This window comes from Oikopleura dioica, chromosome 2 (genome assembly GCF_907165135.1).
Source record: "Oikopleura dioica chromosome 2, OKI2018_I68_1.0, whole genome shotgun sequence".
In the NCBI taxonomy this organism is placed as follows: Eukaryota; Metazoa; Chordata; class Appendicularia; order Copelata; family Oikopleuridae; genus Oikopleura; species Oikopleura dioica.
The window spans coordinates 15,025,450-15,040,201 of NC_137292.1; the positions used below are offsets into that span (position 1 = coordinate 15,025,450).

General features: G+C 42.5%; 5 protein-coding genes and 1 long non-coding RNA gene across 8 annotated transcripts; 2 read left to right on the plus strand and 4 right to left on the minus strand.

Annotated features, from left to right (window-relative positions):
• Positions 1 to 16: 16 nt before the first annotated feature.
• LOC145699464 (uncharacterized) lies at positions 17 to 580 on the minus strand. Its single transcript, XR_014134022.1, has 3 exons — positions 448 to 580; positions 262 to 395; positions 17 to 217 (listed from the first exon to the last, which is right to left on the minus strand). It is a non-coding gene; the product is annotated as an uncharacterized LOC145699464 (long non-coding RNA).
• LOC145699457 (RNA-binding protein 25-like) lies at positions 543 to 3,512 on the minus strand. 2 transcript variants are annotated; one of them, XM_081776728.1, is made up of 12 exons: positions 3,371 to 3,512; positions 3,058 to 3,280; positions 2,916 to 3,007; positions 2,704 to 2,823; positions 1,884 to 2,658; positions 1,766 to 1,841; positions 1,608 to 1,719; positions 1,435 to 1,561; positions 1,203 to 1,390; positions 1,070 to 1,156; positions 883 to 1,024; positions 543 to 839 (listed from the first exon to the last, which is right to left on the minus strand). In XM_081776728.1, the coding sequence occupies exons 1-12, from the start codon at positions 3,473 to 3,475 to the stop codon at positions 754 to 756; spliced, it is 2,133 nt and encodes a 710-aa protein (XP_081632854.1). In that variant the 5' UTR covers positions 3,476 to 3,512; the 3' UTR covers positions 543 to 753. The 2 variants fall into 2 exon arrangements, with proteins under 2 accessions (XP_081632854.1, XP_081632855.1); XM_081776729.1 differs by lacking the exon at positions 3,371 to 3,512 and having other exon boundaries at positions 2,704 to 2,849; positions 2,893 to 3,007; positions 3,058 to 3,320.
• Positions 3,513 to 3,544: 32 nt separating this feature from the next.
• Positions 3,545 to 9,390, plus strand: LOC145699460 (NADP-dependent malic enzyme-like). 2 transcript variants are annotated; one of them, XM_081776731.1, is made up of 9 exons: positions 3,545 to 3,723; positions 4,346 to 4,467; positions 7,792 to 7,828; positions 8,047 to 8,292; positions 8,339 to 8,487; positions 8,531 to 8,639; positions 8,681 to 8,863; positions 8,906 to 9,062; positions 9,105 to 9,390. In XM_081776731.1, the coding sequence occupies exons 1-9, from the start codon at positions 3,552 to 3,554 to the stop codon at positions 9,367 to 9,369; spliced, it is 1,440 nt and encodes a 479-aa protein (XP_081632857.1). In that variant the 5' UTR covers positions 3,545 to 3,551; the 3' UTR covers positions 9,370 to 9,390. The 2 variants fall into 2 exon arrangements, with proteins under 2 accessions (XP_081632857.1, XP_081632859.1); XM_081776733.1 differs by lacking the exon at positions 3,545 to 3,723 and adding an exon at positions 3,923 to 4,046.
• LOC145700790 (uncharacterized) lies at positions 4,462 to 7,779 on the plus strand. The gene is made up of 8 exons (XM_081778113.1): positions 4,462 to 5,001; positions 5,044 to 5,643; positions 5,886 to 6,350; positions 6,396 to 6,652; positions 6,694 to 6,847; positions 6,890 to 7,283; positions 7,325 to 7,431; positions 7,472 to 7,779. Exons 1-8 carry the CDS (start codon positions 4,771 to 4,773, stop codon positions 7,634 to 7,636), a joined length of 2,373 nt encoding a protein of 790 aa, XP_081634239.1. The 5' UTR covers positions 4,462 to 4,770; the 3' UTR covers positions 7,637 to 7,779.
• A 700-nt stretch (positions 9,391 to 10,090) lies between the features above and the next one.
• Positions 10,091 to 12,749, minus strand: LOC145696376 (uncharacterized). Its single transcript, XM_081773399.1, has 7 exons — positions 12,488 to 12,749; positions 12,153 to 12,444; positions 11,912 to 12,113; positions 11,684 to 11,866; positions 10,665 to 11,637; positions 10,287 to 10,623; positions 10,091 to 10,245 (listed from the first exon to the last, which is right to left on the minus strand). The coding sequence occupies exons 1-7, from the start codon at positions 12,747 to 12,749 to the stop codon at positions 10,194 to 10,196; spliced, it is 2,301 nt and encodes a 766-aa protein (XP_081629525.1). The 3' UTR covers positions 10,091 to 10,193.
• LOC145696377 (uncharacterized) lies at positions 12,734 to 14,748 on the minus strand. The gene is made up of 6 exons (XM_081773400.1): positions 14,663 to 14,748; positions 14,254 to 14,619; positions 14,015 to 14,212; positions 13,837 to 13,965; positions 13,631 to 13,793; positions 12,734 to 13,586 (listed from the first exon to the last, which is right to left on the minus strand). The coding sequence occupies exons 1-6, from the start codon at positions 14,735 to 14,737 to the stop codon at positions 13,486 to 13,488; spliced, it is 1,032 nt and encodes a 343-aa protein (XP_081629526.1). The 5' UTR covers positions 14,738 to 14,748; the 3' UTR covers positions 12,734 to 13,485.
• Positions 14,749 to 14,752: the final 4 nt, after the last annotated feature.

Below are 14,752 nucleotides of genomic sequence, written 5' to 3' on the forward strand. Positions count from 1 at the left end.
AAAGAGATCAGAAATCTGATAATATAATTATATATAATATCATAATTATGATTTAATCCTTGGACAGATTTGAACAGAAGAGTTAACTCAATAAATATGTTCACTAGAAAGTTTCTTAATTTTCAACGACGTTCTTTGGCTTGTAGTCCTTCATGCCAGCTTCTGGTGGAACAACTCGCATGTGGTTGCAATCAGCAATAGCGTCATAAAAGGAAACCTAGATTAGAATAAATGTTTCCAGAAAATATGGGTCTGCTTTACTTTATCGTGGTTGTAATATTCGTGGCTGTTGTAAGCAGTTTCTGCGCTCTCGGGACCAATGTTGTTAGTCTTTGGGATGGTTCGTCCTTCCGGTCCATTCAAAAAGGAACCAGGCATGCCATTATTTGCAACGACTGATTTTGATGAAATATCAATAAGAAATGAATACAAGGAATGAATCAGTACCTCGAGTGACAGTGAAGTTTCTGGCGGCGCTTCGAGCTGCTCGGACCAACATTATTTTAAGTTTCTAAATTTATTCATAATAAGTTATTGCAAAGTCGAGTGTATGATTTCTCATGGCAGAATTTTATTTTTGTTGCGCCGGCTTGGAAAAAATAAGTTGGCGAAAGAGAAACATTTATCATAAGGGCAATATTCATAAATGTCTTAACAGGGGGAATTATTCTATGATGCTTCATACAGGGAGCAGTTTGTTACTTCTCGAGCAAAATTGATCGCCAGTCAGTAAAAATGAAAGGATAGTAAAATCTATGCGGAGATGCCTTCTGCGCGCGCTTCGGTTTCGTAAACCAGTAATCTCCATAGTTTTATAACGAACACTTCGGCTTCTTCATCTAAAAGAGAAGGCTTATCGCTAGCTTGAGAATTTTTTCTTACCTAGAACGACTTGAATTTCGCTTAAAATTTGCTCGGGTTTAGATTCGCTGGATAACTTGTCTGTAATGAATGTGATTAAGGTTGGTTCATCTTCTCCGATAATTTCGTTGAGCTTCTTCTTTACCCACGGGCTGATTCGTTTCTGAAGGACTCAATTAGTTTTCAGTCGAATAGAACATCCTCTCACCTCCATTAGTTCTTTTCCAAGGTATTCCCATTTCATCGGATATGCAAATAGCGGACCTTTGTCAGTCGGTATTCTTTCGATTAGTGCCTAAATGTACAAAATAAACGATGGTTGTCAACCGCGATCGACTCACCTTGACAGCGCGACGTTTCTCGTCCGCACTCATGATTTCACGGGGCTTGGGTGTCTCTCGCTTGCGTTTCCTAGCTCCTGGCAGTGATGGATCTTCGCTAGGCTCTTCCTCGTTGAAAATGGAAGGAACGTTTCGGCTGTTCTTCTTGCGCGCGGTCGGACTGTCTGATGCTTTTGGAATTGAAAGTGCTAGAAAAAGTATTTGAAAGAAGTTTCTATAAATGAAGTCGTACCAGGAAGGGAGATCGGAGGAGCCTCTGGCGGTGCTGGATTGTCTCCAAGGTCCATTTCAACGCCATCTTCGTCGTCTTCATCGCTTGTGTGGTGAACTGGCTTTTCAGGCTCATTATTTTTCATAATCTATGAAGGTGTTTAATTAAAACTTGCTTGGCGATTATTCCGATACCTGAGAAACGAGTGGTTCATCATCAGATTCTCGCCCGGACTCGTCCGATGATTCTTCTGACTCCTCTGCATCGGTGGATGAAGTCGAATCACGTCGTTTACCCTTTTTTATCCTAAAGAAAAGTTATTTTGATCTCAAAGTGGATAGTTGTCTCGTACCTAACATCAGGTTTGATGAATGGCTGCCAGACTTCCTCTGCTTCTTTGATGACTTTGGCGATGGCTCCATTCGGATCTAAACGAAAGGGAATGAAAAGAAATGGTCATAAGTAATTACCTGGATGGCCTTCTCCTGCGAGCTTTTCATGAAGAAGGGAAATCTCGCCTTCCTCTTTCTTCTTGTCTTTTGCATCATCTTCGATCTCTCGCTTTCGCGATTCTTGCCGCTTACTGAAGGCAGAGCCCGATCCGAAGTAGAACTTTCTGTCGTCTTTTTCGTCATTATAGCTTTCGAGGAAATCTCGGAGCCGTCGCGCCTCTTTGGCCATTTGTTTTCTTCTTTCATTATCTCTGTATTCAATTCGATCCCATTCGCGTGCTTTTCGTCGTTCTCGAGCTTCCCAGACTTGAAGTCGTTCTTGATAAGCCGAGTGTTTCTCCTTCATCTTACGCTCTAGTCGTCGCCGCTCGAGCATTTCGTCTTCTTCTTTTCTTCTTTCGAGTGATCTTCTTCTGCGTTCTCGCTCCCTCGATCGTTCTCTTGAATTGTCCCGCGTTCTTTCTCGATTTCTTGATCTAGAACGTCTAGGTCTGCTCCTTTCCTTGCTTCTACTTCGTTTTCTGGTGCGAGCGCTCTTAGAACGAGATCGCGAGCGTTTTCTTTGCGAAGCTTCTCGACTTTTCGATCGTTTTTTCGGCGACTTCGACCGTTCATCTTTTCTTTCGTCCGTTTTCTTGGGCTCGTCAGGCTTTTCGGACTTCTCTTTTTCGCCTGATTCCGGCTTCTTTTCTTCCTTTTTCTCCTTTTCAGGTTCTTTTTGTTCTTCCTTAGAAGCAGGAGGTGGGATATCAGCTTGGTACTCCTTGAGAAGCGCCTTTATTTCGCTTCGAACCTTGAAAAAAGGTGTGATATGCTGACGCAAAAGCTATCATCTTACTTGTTCGTCCTTTTCTCTAATCTGGGGCGAAATGACGTCCATTCCATCAGAATCCTTTTTGAGACCAACAGTAATCTTCCAGTTTTCGATGACATTTTGCGCCTGGTCATCTACTTTTATCTTTTGTGGGGATATGTCTTGTAAACCTGCTACTGTTGTTTCTGTTTTTAGAAATTTAGTCAATTGTACCTTGATACAAGTCAAGCCCGTCCCAGAAGCTGTTTCCCGCAGACAGCAAGTCCTTGGAGGAGTCGAAGTGATCGCAGAGCGGAGTCGGGCTCTTTATACTCGCAGAAGCCGAATCCTTGTTTGAAAGAAAAAAATGAGCACTTCGGCCAGGTTCGAAATTTTTACCTTGGAGTTTGCCATTAGTGCCCTGGACTCGCTTCCAGTTGGTGACAGGGCCGACTTTCATCAAAATTTGCCTAACAAGAGTGTCGGTAACATCTTCGGCAATATTTCCAACAAAGACGGTCACTGGTGGCCCGTCGAACTGATAGTAAGCTTGGCTTACCCGAGGCTGCATAGCTTGCATCGTAGGCATCGCTAGAGTTTGCATCCTAATTGGCATCATAGGCTTCGTTATGGTCCCCTAGGTAGTCTATTTTTTACATTGGTGAAATAACTAAAATTATTGCTAAATTTTACGCTTTATTGCGGACAGTTCCTGCATCATCGGAATCATTTGCACCGTCGGTTGTGCAACAATCTGTGGAAAGGCTTGTGGAATCCCTCCGACGCCGGATACAGGGACCCCATTTTGAAACACCATTCTGAAACGTAATTATAATTATTTCCTCTTCATAAATCTTGGGTACAGGAAGTGCGAAGCAAGGAGAAAAGGTGAGATGGTTGACACGAATCTTATAGATTGCTGCTTCGAGATTCATGATCCTGATTGCAAGACTAAAAAATGCCAGGAGCACAGAGAAAAAGTAAGGAAAGCCGTGGAAAAAAGCAAATCAAGGCGGAGAAGAAGGAGAGTTCTTGAGCCAATAATAGCGGCATGCGATTGTACAGGTACTGAATAAATGGCCATATCAAATTTTAAGCAAATAATCGCCAATTATTTATGGGTTCGAAAAAGTGATTTACTATTGCTCAATGATTTTGAAAGACTTTGGCGTAATTCGTTGTCGCTTTACTCTATTGAGCTAGAAGTGCTTCACAAAAGGGCATAGATCGCTAGTTGTTAAAAATGGGAGTGACTCAGCAGATCGATGAACTCGTCGAGTATCCCACCGAAACAATTTTTATAGAGCAATAAATCCAGCAGATCGTTAATTAAATCAGGAAGTTGGTCTACTAAGAAGAAATTTAAACTATTTTACTTTAATAAGTCGGTAAGTACGTCTGATATTCATGTGTCTTATATACAGGGGAATTCGTTGAATATTTCAACAAAGAAAAAGAGTCTTCCAGAAGAAAGTGGAATTATAACGGACAATGTGGCAAAAAAACTCCTCGGTATAAATGAGACAGCCCGCACGGACTGCCTCTCGACCCTCCCCCAGAGATAAATTTGCTTTTTTCGGCAAACAAAAACAGTGCCTCCGAACACTCGTCGGCATTTTCCAGAAGGACGAGCCTTCACTTTGTTGTTTTCAAGAGAATCAGACAAGAGACTACATCCAAATTTCAGGCATGGACGTTTTCCAAGAATCCCTCAAATACCATGCTGCCGAGCCCGCCGGTAAATTCTCCGTGGAGCCAACGAAGCCGATGAATTCACAGAAAGATCTTTCGCTGGCCTACTCTCCTGGTGTCGCTCAGCTGGGCTCCAAAACCCATTTTGGAAAGATGGGAAAAGATGGGAAAAAGATGGGAAATGATGGGTTTTGAGGAAAAAACCAGACCCATCTTTTCCTTGAAAGATGGAAAATGATGGGAAATGCTTACAATTAGAAAAATGATGGGAAATGATGGTTTTTTTGGTAAAAAGATGGGTTTTTTTTTAATATAAACTTCTTATCTAGAGTTAGGCCAATCTTTAACTTCATGTTTTTCTCTAGAGTCAACTGAGATTATTATTGATTTTCAATAAATTTCCATTTAGCTACTTAGAGAATGGCTCTGCCAGCAAAACGGAAATATGATAGATCAGATCCACCAGTTTTAATTCCTTTCTTATATGGAAGAGAAGAAGGAACCTGGCTACCCTTGTCAACACCCGGCAGCAAGCGAGCGCAAGCTGAATTCGCTCCATATTGCTCGTTTGAGGAGTTAATTTACAACGATGAAAGGACAAGATACGCTCGTTGTATTGACTCGAACTGCAGAAAACAATGTACGAAACCGGTAAATTACAAAAATATCGTCAAAACACTAACATTTTAAAAGTTTTTTTATACAAAAGGTGAAAACGCAAATTACCTTCAAAAGAAATTTGTGGCGCATATGGACGAAAGCCCTCTCGCAAAACGAATTATTATTGTTCGACCACCAGAAAACTCACAAGCTATTCGTCAATTTTTTCGTCAGAACAAATTCTCGGATGAGGAAGTAAAGCAACTACGAAAACTTCAATGTGAAATGATCGCGAGTGGGACTGTTCCCATATATTTCTTTTCAACACCCCAAATGGCAAATTTCATGGCAAAATACACGGAGCTCACCACGAGAAGCGCGAACACATTCGCCGATCAAGTAAAATCAAGCGACGTTACTCTAAAAAAATTGGCGAAGGATGAAGATCAGTGCATAAAAGTCCTAATCCGCGGAAATATTGATTTTATTGAAAATTCGGCGGAGTTTTGCCTTCTTCTCGACCACCAGTTTAATAGATCGCCGAAAGAATCGCATAGAGGAAATAAAAGGCTCGGCCTTGCGATGCAGCACACAAACACTGAGCTAGTGACTTCAAAGATTCTCCTGACTTACAAGCCAATGTTCTCATCAGGAAAAGATGCGAACGTTCCTGAAATTGAGAGAATACTGGAGGTAAGAGACCTTATTTTCAATCGGAGATTTCGATGATATACCCTTAATCTGGGCTCGGAAACCTGGGTAGAAAACCTGAGTCAGGGTCTGAAAGAGCAAAAATGAAAAGCCGCGTAGCGGCTTTTTTAAAAACGAAGCCGCGAAGCGGCTTTTAATTTTTGCTCTTTCAGACCCTGACTCAGGTTTTCTTCTCAGGTTCTCGAGCCCAGCCCTTAATCTTACGACTTATTAAATAATTTAAGGGGTATGGACTACTAAATGGGGTCCGAAGAGGAAACATTCCAGTTTGCTGCGACATGGCAGCTCTCGCAATCGCCAAAAAATTATCGCCACAAAACTACAACGGTTGTTTCTCACATCATATCTCCAACTTTGTCGAGTTAATTCTGACGAACCTCGCCGAAAGAACAAAGATTCACTGGCTAAACGCCAAAGACGAAATCGAAAAATTTGAAAACCTCGTTCAAGGGTCGAACGAGCTCAAATACGAGTCCCGAAACGCCTACTTACGTCGGACCCAGCTTGACGAAGTCGACAAAACAGCTCTTGCCCAAATACTTGTGGAGTGCGAAATTGACTCACGTTACCTGTCAGCCAACGAGATCAAAAAGAAGGCAGAGAAGAAGAAAGCTATACTCAAGTATTATCCGACCATAGAAAAATGCGAAAAGAGTACGCGGTTCCGAAAATATGTCAAATCGCTTATAGTAAGTCAATATTTGACCGCAACCTATTTTATTTTTTAAATTTAGAATCTCAAAATAGCAAACAAGCCTATGGTCGCTCTTGAGGCCAACACACATCCGCAATCGCACCTCGCTCTCGATCATCAGATGAACACAGTCTTTCTCGATGCGCTGATGCCATTTCTTGTCCGATTAGCACAAATGATTTCTCTAGCTGAGTCAGAAAACGTCGGAAGTGGTTTCGCACTGCGAGAATACGAGCTTTTCGGTGCAATCAGTGCTCGTTCATATTACGGAAGCGTCGGATGCCGAAAAGATATTGCGTAAGTAACTGAATACTCGACAAGAATAAAAAATATTTAAGGCGCTCTTGTTTACAATCTGTTATCGAGCATTTGTTCGGTTACTGGGTGACAAACTCTGGCGAAAAGCAAAAATCAACGATACCGAAGCGAATTCACGATAAAGAGATTGCTCAATATTATCTCTATCTTGAGACACATTTTTTAAACTTAGAGGTAAATTAAGATTCCAAAAAAAATAACTCATAATGTAATAAGATTTTTACGGACGAATTGGATAAAAGCAAGTCCGATCCTATGATTTCTACAATGCTGAAGCTTATCGGAACCGAAACTGAATCATGGAAACAAACAGCGCACAACTATATTATCAGTTTGTCAAAATCGGTGTCGAAGCAAACTGGCAGTGCTTCTCAAGAAAGTACTCCTTCTCAAGAATGTACTCCTTCCCAAGAAAGTACTCCTTCCCAAGAATGTAATCCTTCCCAAGAATGTTCTCCTTCCCAAGAACAAATCAACGAGGTGACAAAAGGATTTCGCTCAAAGCTCTGGGCGAAAAAAGCTCAGAAGAAAAAATCGCCATCCAAAGAAAAAACCATCGAGGATGAGTTGGCCTTATATGATGATCTTGATGTCGATGATTTAGAAATATGTAAGCTCAAATTTTCATTCTTAAAATTAACCGAAGTATAGTCGAGGAAAGAATGAAGGCAAAGAAGATTCCAAAACATAACTGGCCTTATTACTTTTCAGCACAGCTGCCTGAGACGATGCCAAAACTAAAATTCGTTTCCAAACTGGTGACAAATATGTTTAAGTGTTTTAGTAACATTTTTGTAGCTCTATCTTGGGTCTAGACAGTCCTCATCTTTACTCGAAAGAATTTTCTCCCGGACTTCCAAATTCAACACGGACGATCAGCGACAAAGTCTGCTTGTGGAGACAATCGAGTCATTTACGAAATTTGGGTTCAACGAGGATGCCACAAAAATTTTCAAGACATAATTTTACTTTATATTTTTATACTTACAAAGCATATTTTTTCAAATAAAAACCCATCATTTTCCATCTTTCGATGGATTTTCCCATCATTTCCCATCTTTTGAAAACCCATCATTTCCAGACCCATCTTTTGTTTTCGGACTGGGTTTTGGAGCCCAGTCGCTCAGCCTTGCCTAGAGATCAACAAAGGAAATGGTCAAAGAATATTGAATAAAAATCTTCATTCAAATCAGAAAAAAATGCATATTCTGAGTTCATCTTGGCAAGAAGCCAGAGCAAGGCCTCGCGCGAATATTCGATTTTGAAATAATGACCTCGCTGCGTGAGGTCATCTTTACAAAGTCAATATTACATCGTTTCTTGAGCGCGTTGCGCTAGTTCTACAGAATTTTATGACCCCTGAAAAGATCCAGCAAAGGCATATGAATACACTAACAAAGGAAACTTGGTTGCTGTTATTTCCAATGGAACAGCTGTCCTTGGTCTTGGAAACATCGGCGCATTGGCTTCAAAACCTGTTATGGAGGGCAAGGCTGTTCTGTTTAAAAAATTCGCCAAAGTCAATGCAATTGACATTGAAGTCGACACTGCTGATCCAGAAGAGCTCATTCGAACGGTCAAGCTCCTCGAGCCCTCTTTTGGAGGCGTCAACCTTGAAGGTTAAGCAGCACTTGCTCTTGACGTCATAACAGTTTGTTGATTTAGATATCAAAGGACCCGATTGCTTCAGAGTTGAGGAAGAATGCAAGAAGCAAATGAACATCCCAGTATTTCATGATGATCAACACGGTACCGCCATCATCTGCTTGGCTGGTATCATCAACGTACTAGAAATCAAACAGATGAAAATCCAGGTTGATCAATAAACGATTCACTAAAATTTATACCCGATTTAAGGACGCTAAGATTGTCATGGTCGGAGCTGGAGCAGCTGGCATCGCTTGTATGGAAATGGTCAAAAACTACGGAGCGGACGCTAAAAAATGTTACATGCTTGATACCCGAGGTAATCAAGAAAGTCATGCCAAAGAAATTAATTTCTTCTAGGTGTTATTTACAAGGGACGAGCTGCGGGTATGAACGAGTACAAAGAAAGACACGCCATTGAGACCGACGCTCGAACGCTTGAGGACGCTATCAAGGGAGCGGATATCTTTATTGGAGTTTCATCCCCCGAGCTTCTTACTAACGAAATGCTTCTTTCTATGAACGAAAAACCTGTTGTCTTCGGTAAATATAAACGAGATCTGAGCAATTTATAATGAATTTTAGCGATGGCAAATCCAAACCCCGAAATCACTCCCGACCGCGCTCACTCCGTAAGAGACGATTGCTTCGTGGCTACTGGCCGCTCTGACTACCCAAATCAAATCAACAACGTCATGTGTTTCCCATTCCTTTTCCGAGGCGCTCTTGATGTTCAGGCTACGTACGTATTATCAATATTAATAAAAATTACTCTCCCTTTCAGCGAGATTAACGAGGCCATGAAAATCGCCTGTGCCGATGCCCTAGCAAAGCTGGCCAAGGAGCCCGTTCCAGACTCCGTCAAATCCGCATTCCCCGCTGAGAAGTCTTTTGAATTCGGCCGAGAATACCTCGTACCAACTCCTTTTGACCCAAGACTGTTGACACACATTTCGATGGCCGCCGCCAAAGCCGCTTGTGATTCCGGAGTCGCAAGAAAACCAATTACCGACTGGGCTGCCTATGAAAAACAACTGCAATCTATGTAAAAACAGAACAGTTCTTTGTAATAAAACACACTCAAAATAATAAATTTGTGATTAAATTAACGGGCCAGTGCCGCATTATCGACCCACTGAAGCTATGCCCGTCTGATTTGGACACTCCGTCCCGAGAGAGTATTTCAGCATAGATCGATTTTTACAGAAAACTGCCAGCTCAACTCCTAAAGTTGTTCATAAGAAGGGGCTGATTTATTTCTGCAAGTGACAACCCTCGTTGATCAATAGTCACATTTTCGAATTAGGGAAACCGTTTCCTTGTTTAGGCTTTTCACAAAGACCCCTCACGTGAACCCCGACAGAATAGATCGACCCCATTGAAGACGCGAAATAAATTAGGAGCTTCACGTGGAGTTGAGTGCTCGGTTTCAGAGAAAGCAGACTCAGCAAAAGATGCAAAAGTGCCCGACTTGCCAAAAGACAGTGTATTTTGCGGAGAGAGTTAGGAGCATCGGTCAGGATTGGCACAAGCTTTGCCTCAAATGCGTCAATTGCAACAAGCTTCTAGGTCAGTACTTTTCGAATTAATTATAAACATAATGATTATACAGTCGCCGGAAAGCATGCCGAACACGACGGAAAACCTTACTGTGATGTCCCTTGCTACGCTGGCCTTTTCGGACCAAGAGGCTTCGGAAGAGGACGTTGTGAATCCCATGTTTATGACTTTCAGAATAAATAAATAGACAAGAAACTAGGAAACTTAGTATAATATTATGTTGATGTATTTTTTCAATGGCAAAAATGTTTTTCAATAATAAGAAGCTCATAAAAATGAGTTCGAGGGAACTATGAGAATTGAAGGCAGATGGTTAGCGGCGATTGAGTGAAGAGTTGAAGGCGAGCGAAGCCGCAGTGATCGAGCTAGGATCGACTGTAATTTAAAAAAATATGAAAGGAGATACTTTTGAGTACGAGCGTATCCACGGCCACGACCGCCAGAGCTGGTGGCAAGGCTTGAGCCGCGTCCGCGAGTGGTAGCATTATTTGGGCCAATGGCTGACCCTCGTCCACGGCGACCTCGAGCTGGCCGGTTGCCGAGATTGAAAAAGGAGGAATCGCCAGTCTGGCGAGCCTCTTGAGGATTAAATCGGTTCTGAGGATTAGTCGGCAGTTGTTGATTTTGAGCACTAGATGGAGCGCCGCCGAAATTGGAGCGGTAGTTTTGATTGAAGTTCTGGTGCTGGGAAACTGGTGGTTGGGCTTGTGGAATTGATCGACGATAGGTAGATGGATGGCGTCCTAGAATAAAAGATTGAAAGTTATCAGAAGAATATTGGTACCTTCGCTGTAGTTTTGACCTGCTTCAATCGATCGGTTTTGCTGCATGTTAGGTTCTGGCAGCGTAACGTTGCTGTTCCCGAATTCGGAGCGCTCATCGACTTCAGATTCAGGCATTTGTGGCTGAGGAGTCGGAGCTGGCCGAGGTGCGTTGTAGTAGTTGATCAGAGATCCTCTTTTAGGAGCAGGCTGATTTCGGACGACTTCTGGAAGTTGACCAGTCGCTGTCTGACGGATTGAACTTTCGCCGAACTCGCTTCGTTCATCGTTACTTTTCAACTTTGTGTCTCGAGAAATAAGGCCGTGAGATACTTGTACTCGAGAACTTGCGTGAATTCGTGATCCTCGATTGCGCATTCGTCCCCGAGAGCTACGGCGAGATGCAGCTGAGACACTAGACTGAAGGCGGACATTGGACATGTCCCTAACGACTTCTGTTAGGACCGAAGAGTTTTCGGATCGAGGCAATCCCATCGATCGCATTGGATTTTCCTGGATTGGCATGCGTTTATTCTCCTTCTCTATCGCAACGGGAGGGTCTTCATCTTCTTCGTTGATGATTTCCGAAGGGAACTCTTGATCTCTGTACCTTGTTCTCCGAACGTTTGAACCAGAACCCCAGCTTCCGAAGTCGACCCATTTTTTGATAAGTTCGTCTCTCTTGGCATCTTCAACAGCAGCATTAAGAGTGTCAGAGTTCAAAATCCCGCTAAAGTTCTGTTCGTGAGCAGACCAATCATTTTCATAAGTTCGTGATTCCAAGTCTTGTTGATGGACGGGTAAAGTACTGAACCGGGAGATACTTTCTCCGTCGGAGTCCCCTTCGTCAGAGGATTCATTCCAACGGTTATGATTCCTTTTTTTGACTTGGATGCATTGATCCTCTTCGTTAAGTTCGAACCAGTCCTTACAATCGTTGCTATAGTACATAGCGCGGACGAAATCGAAGTCAATGAAGCCGGGGTACTCATTGCACTGAGTTTTAGTTAGAGGAGTTATATAATTGAAACGAAAAACTCACCAGCCAAGTGATGGACGTGGAGCTCACTTTATGTTCAACCATTCGCAGGTGGAGTCGGTCCATGATCAGCTTTAGCAGCTGATCAGAATAGAATCGCCGCGCAACCTGTGTTTCTAACTCCGGGTCGTTATTCTCGAAGGTCCGGATAAGATATCGAGCAAAGCAACCATGTTCCCGCATTATCTAATGAAATATAAATTGAAACCCACATGCCACTGTAAGACTTACCCGCTCACCAAGTGGTTGCTTGTATTTGCCCCGTTCAAATCGGGAGTCCCACCAGTATTTGCCGACAGTTTTCATCAGATCAGCACTGCGAAGAGCGTAGAGAAACTTGCGCCCTTTTTCTGGGAGGATTTGCTCGAAGTCTTCGATAGGCTCTTGCCAAGGAACATTTCGATACTTGAACCAGGTTTCTGGGTTCAGTCGCCTAAAAATGTTATACAGGTGAAGTGTGGCAGTGGCTTACGTGATTTTATCGCCGTCATCGTTTACTCGCTGAATCTTGTAATATCGAATGCGTTTGGTCGTCATTCCTCGGCGAAGACTCTTCTGATTGTTTTCGAAGCAGTACCGCAACAGTTCGTCGGCTTCGGTATTCTTCTCAATCTTTTCGTGATAGCTAGCGGGCTTCACCAAAGAAGAGCAGATTTTATAAATCTCGTCGAAAGAGAAAACCAACCACATTGATGCTTCCAAGTGGATTTTGCCGGCTTCCGCGATCTGGCTGATTCGAGCGTTGTCCATTTGGAATCGGTTGACTATATGGCAGTTAAAATTAACGATTAAAATGTATATTCCTACAAATAATGTGGGCCGCAAGGCGGATGGATGCTTCCTTAGTATCTGAACGGGAGCACACTCGCCACATGACCATCTCAAACAAGTCGAGAAGGCAGTCGTCAAGATATTCATCTTCGAGTAAGCGAAGACCACCATACATTGCCTGAATCGCTTCCAACTCTGGAAGCTCAAGCTGCTCCCAGGTCGGGAGATCGTCCATTATCTTAACTGACAGGAGCGTAAAATTTATGCTAGTAAAGTCATAAGTGTGAGCAAAATGCATGTATTTTGCTGAACTTTGGAGCCTTTAGAAAGGTTAGAACTAGTGGAAATTAAATAAATGTGTGAAGGAAATAGGCCCATTGAATATGAAGTCTTTTGGCGTTCGAAGAGAGGGTTGAACAACAGTAGTTTATACAGTTATAGTAAGTGAGAAGAACCCTCGAGCAAAAAAAATTAAATGGGCATCAAGATAAACATATAAAACAAAGCACAAAATATCAGAAATAAATGCTGTTTTTGAACAGTTCTAGCAGAAATCGATAAATATCAGCGCACCTTTACAACTATTACTGCGATAATGCAAAAAGAGGATTGTTTTTCGTCTCGGGCTATGAACAAACGAGTGGTTTGGAGTAGATTGTAAGGCAGCTGTGGTACTACTCTGGCAAAGAGTTTACTATCGCCAGGATTGATAGGCGTGCACTACTGTCAACAGTAAATACGACTATAATTGAACATTCAGGAGAATAGTAAAATGGCACGCAGGGAGAACGATCCTGCTCTGGTTTTTTTTACGAATAAGCGAATTCAGAAGCTACAGGGAGCGTCTGTTGAAGTGTATGTACAGTCATGAGTGAGCACTGAAGCAAATATGCACGATAATATGTAATAATATGGACAAGAAGCTTACCAGTAGATAACTGTGGAGTAAAAATAATAAATGAAAAGCGCTCTGGTGAAGAGAGAAAGAGAAGATAAATATAAAGGACGATTGAACTGGAGAAGCGGCACTTTTTCTAGGAAAAAGCTTTGTTACATAAATTCAGTTGTTTCCGTACGGCTAGGAGTTGTTTTGCAAGCATATCAAGTGCATCGCACAAATATTTCATCGTAATATCTATCGAAGGCTTTTAGAAATAATGATCTAAAAAAGTATCTTACCATTGCGATAATAAGCATCCTGCTCACTGGCTTCTCGGCAGTTTTGAAGCGCAGTAAAGAGCTGAAACACTGCATTTTTGTAGGCAGAGCTTGGCAGCTTCGAAAAGTTGCTCTGGAGGTGCGGCAGAACATATCCTTGAAGTTCTGTGCATATCTCGTCAGTCTGAAAGATGAAATCAAGGAAAACTACAAAGTTGTATGCTTACGGTTAATTTTTCCTTGTAAATGTGGAATTCAAGATCGCGTTTCAGAGCGTTGAAGACTCCCAAACACTCGCTGAGATATTTGTTGATCCGTTCTTGCTGGATAGAAGTTCGACGGGGGAAATCCATTCGCTGAATAGGAGAGTAAGACGGGAGGAATTGAGAAAGGTTGAGCTCTTACCGAAAGCGGTAATGAATGATTTTGGCGTTTCATTTGATCAAAGTTGGACAAAGTTGGGACAGCTCCTGTGCTCGCGTACTGCTGCATGTTTTTCTGAAACTCGGCTCGATCTCTTGGGGCACTCATCCCGTGAGCTTGAGTTTGCATTTGGGTTTGGAAGTAGAGAGCCTGTAGAAGTTGAAGTTGATGCATGTTTTCCTTAATTTTTCATTTAGAGAAGCTTATTTGAAAGCATTAACCTGTTGAGCTCTAACAGTAGCTTGAGCGCGCTCGTATTGACTTTGAAGAATTGCTTGCTCTCGCTGTCGGCGGAAGTCTGCCGGCGAGCTGGTCTGACTTGACTGCTGACTTCCAGAGGAATATTGAGTAGATTGACTGTAGCTATTCGGCATGCTGGACGAATAGATGCTTTGTTGGTTGTGAAGGAGGTAGGTCTGTTGCTGATTCAGGCCGTGGTAATGGAGCGATTGTTTTGTGAAGTTTCCTGAGGGGTTTTGAAGATAGTTGACAGCTCCTGGGCCACTTTTTGGAGCATGCTGAGAACGGACGGGCGCACCGGGCGCACGGTTGAAGTCGTTTTGTGGCTTTGTCAGCGATTCAAAGTTCTTCAATTATCATATCAGTTTTAGTTGTTTGAGAAAAACTTACTGATGGATCAAAAGGATTGAACACATTGTTGTTCTGAGGCTCTCGAATTCCAACACCCAAGGATCCCATATTCATTGTCTAAAAACAGAG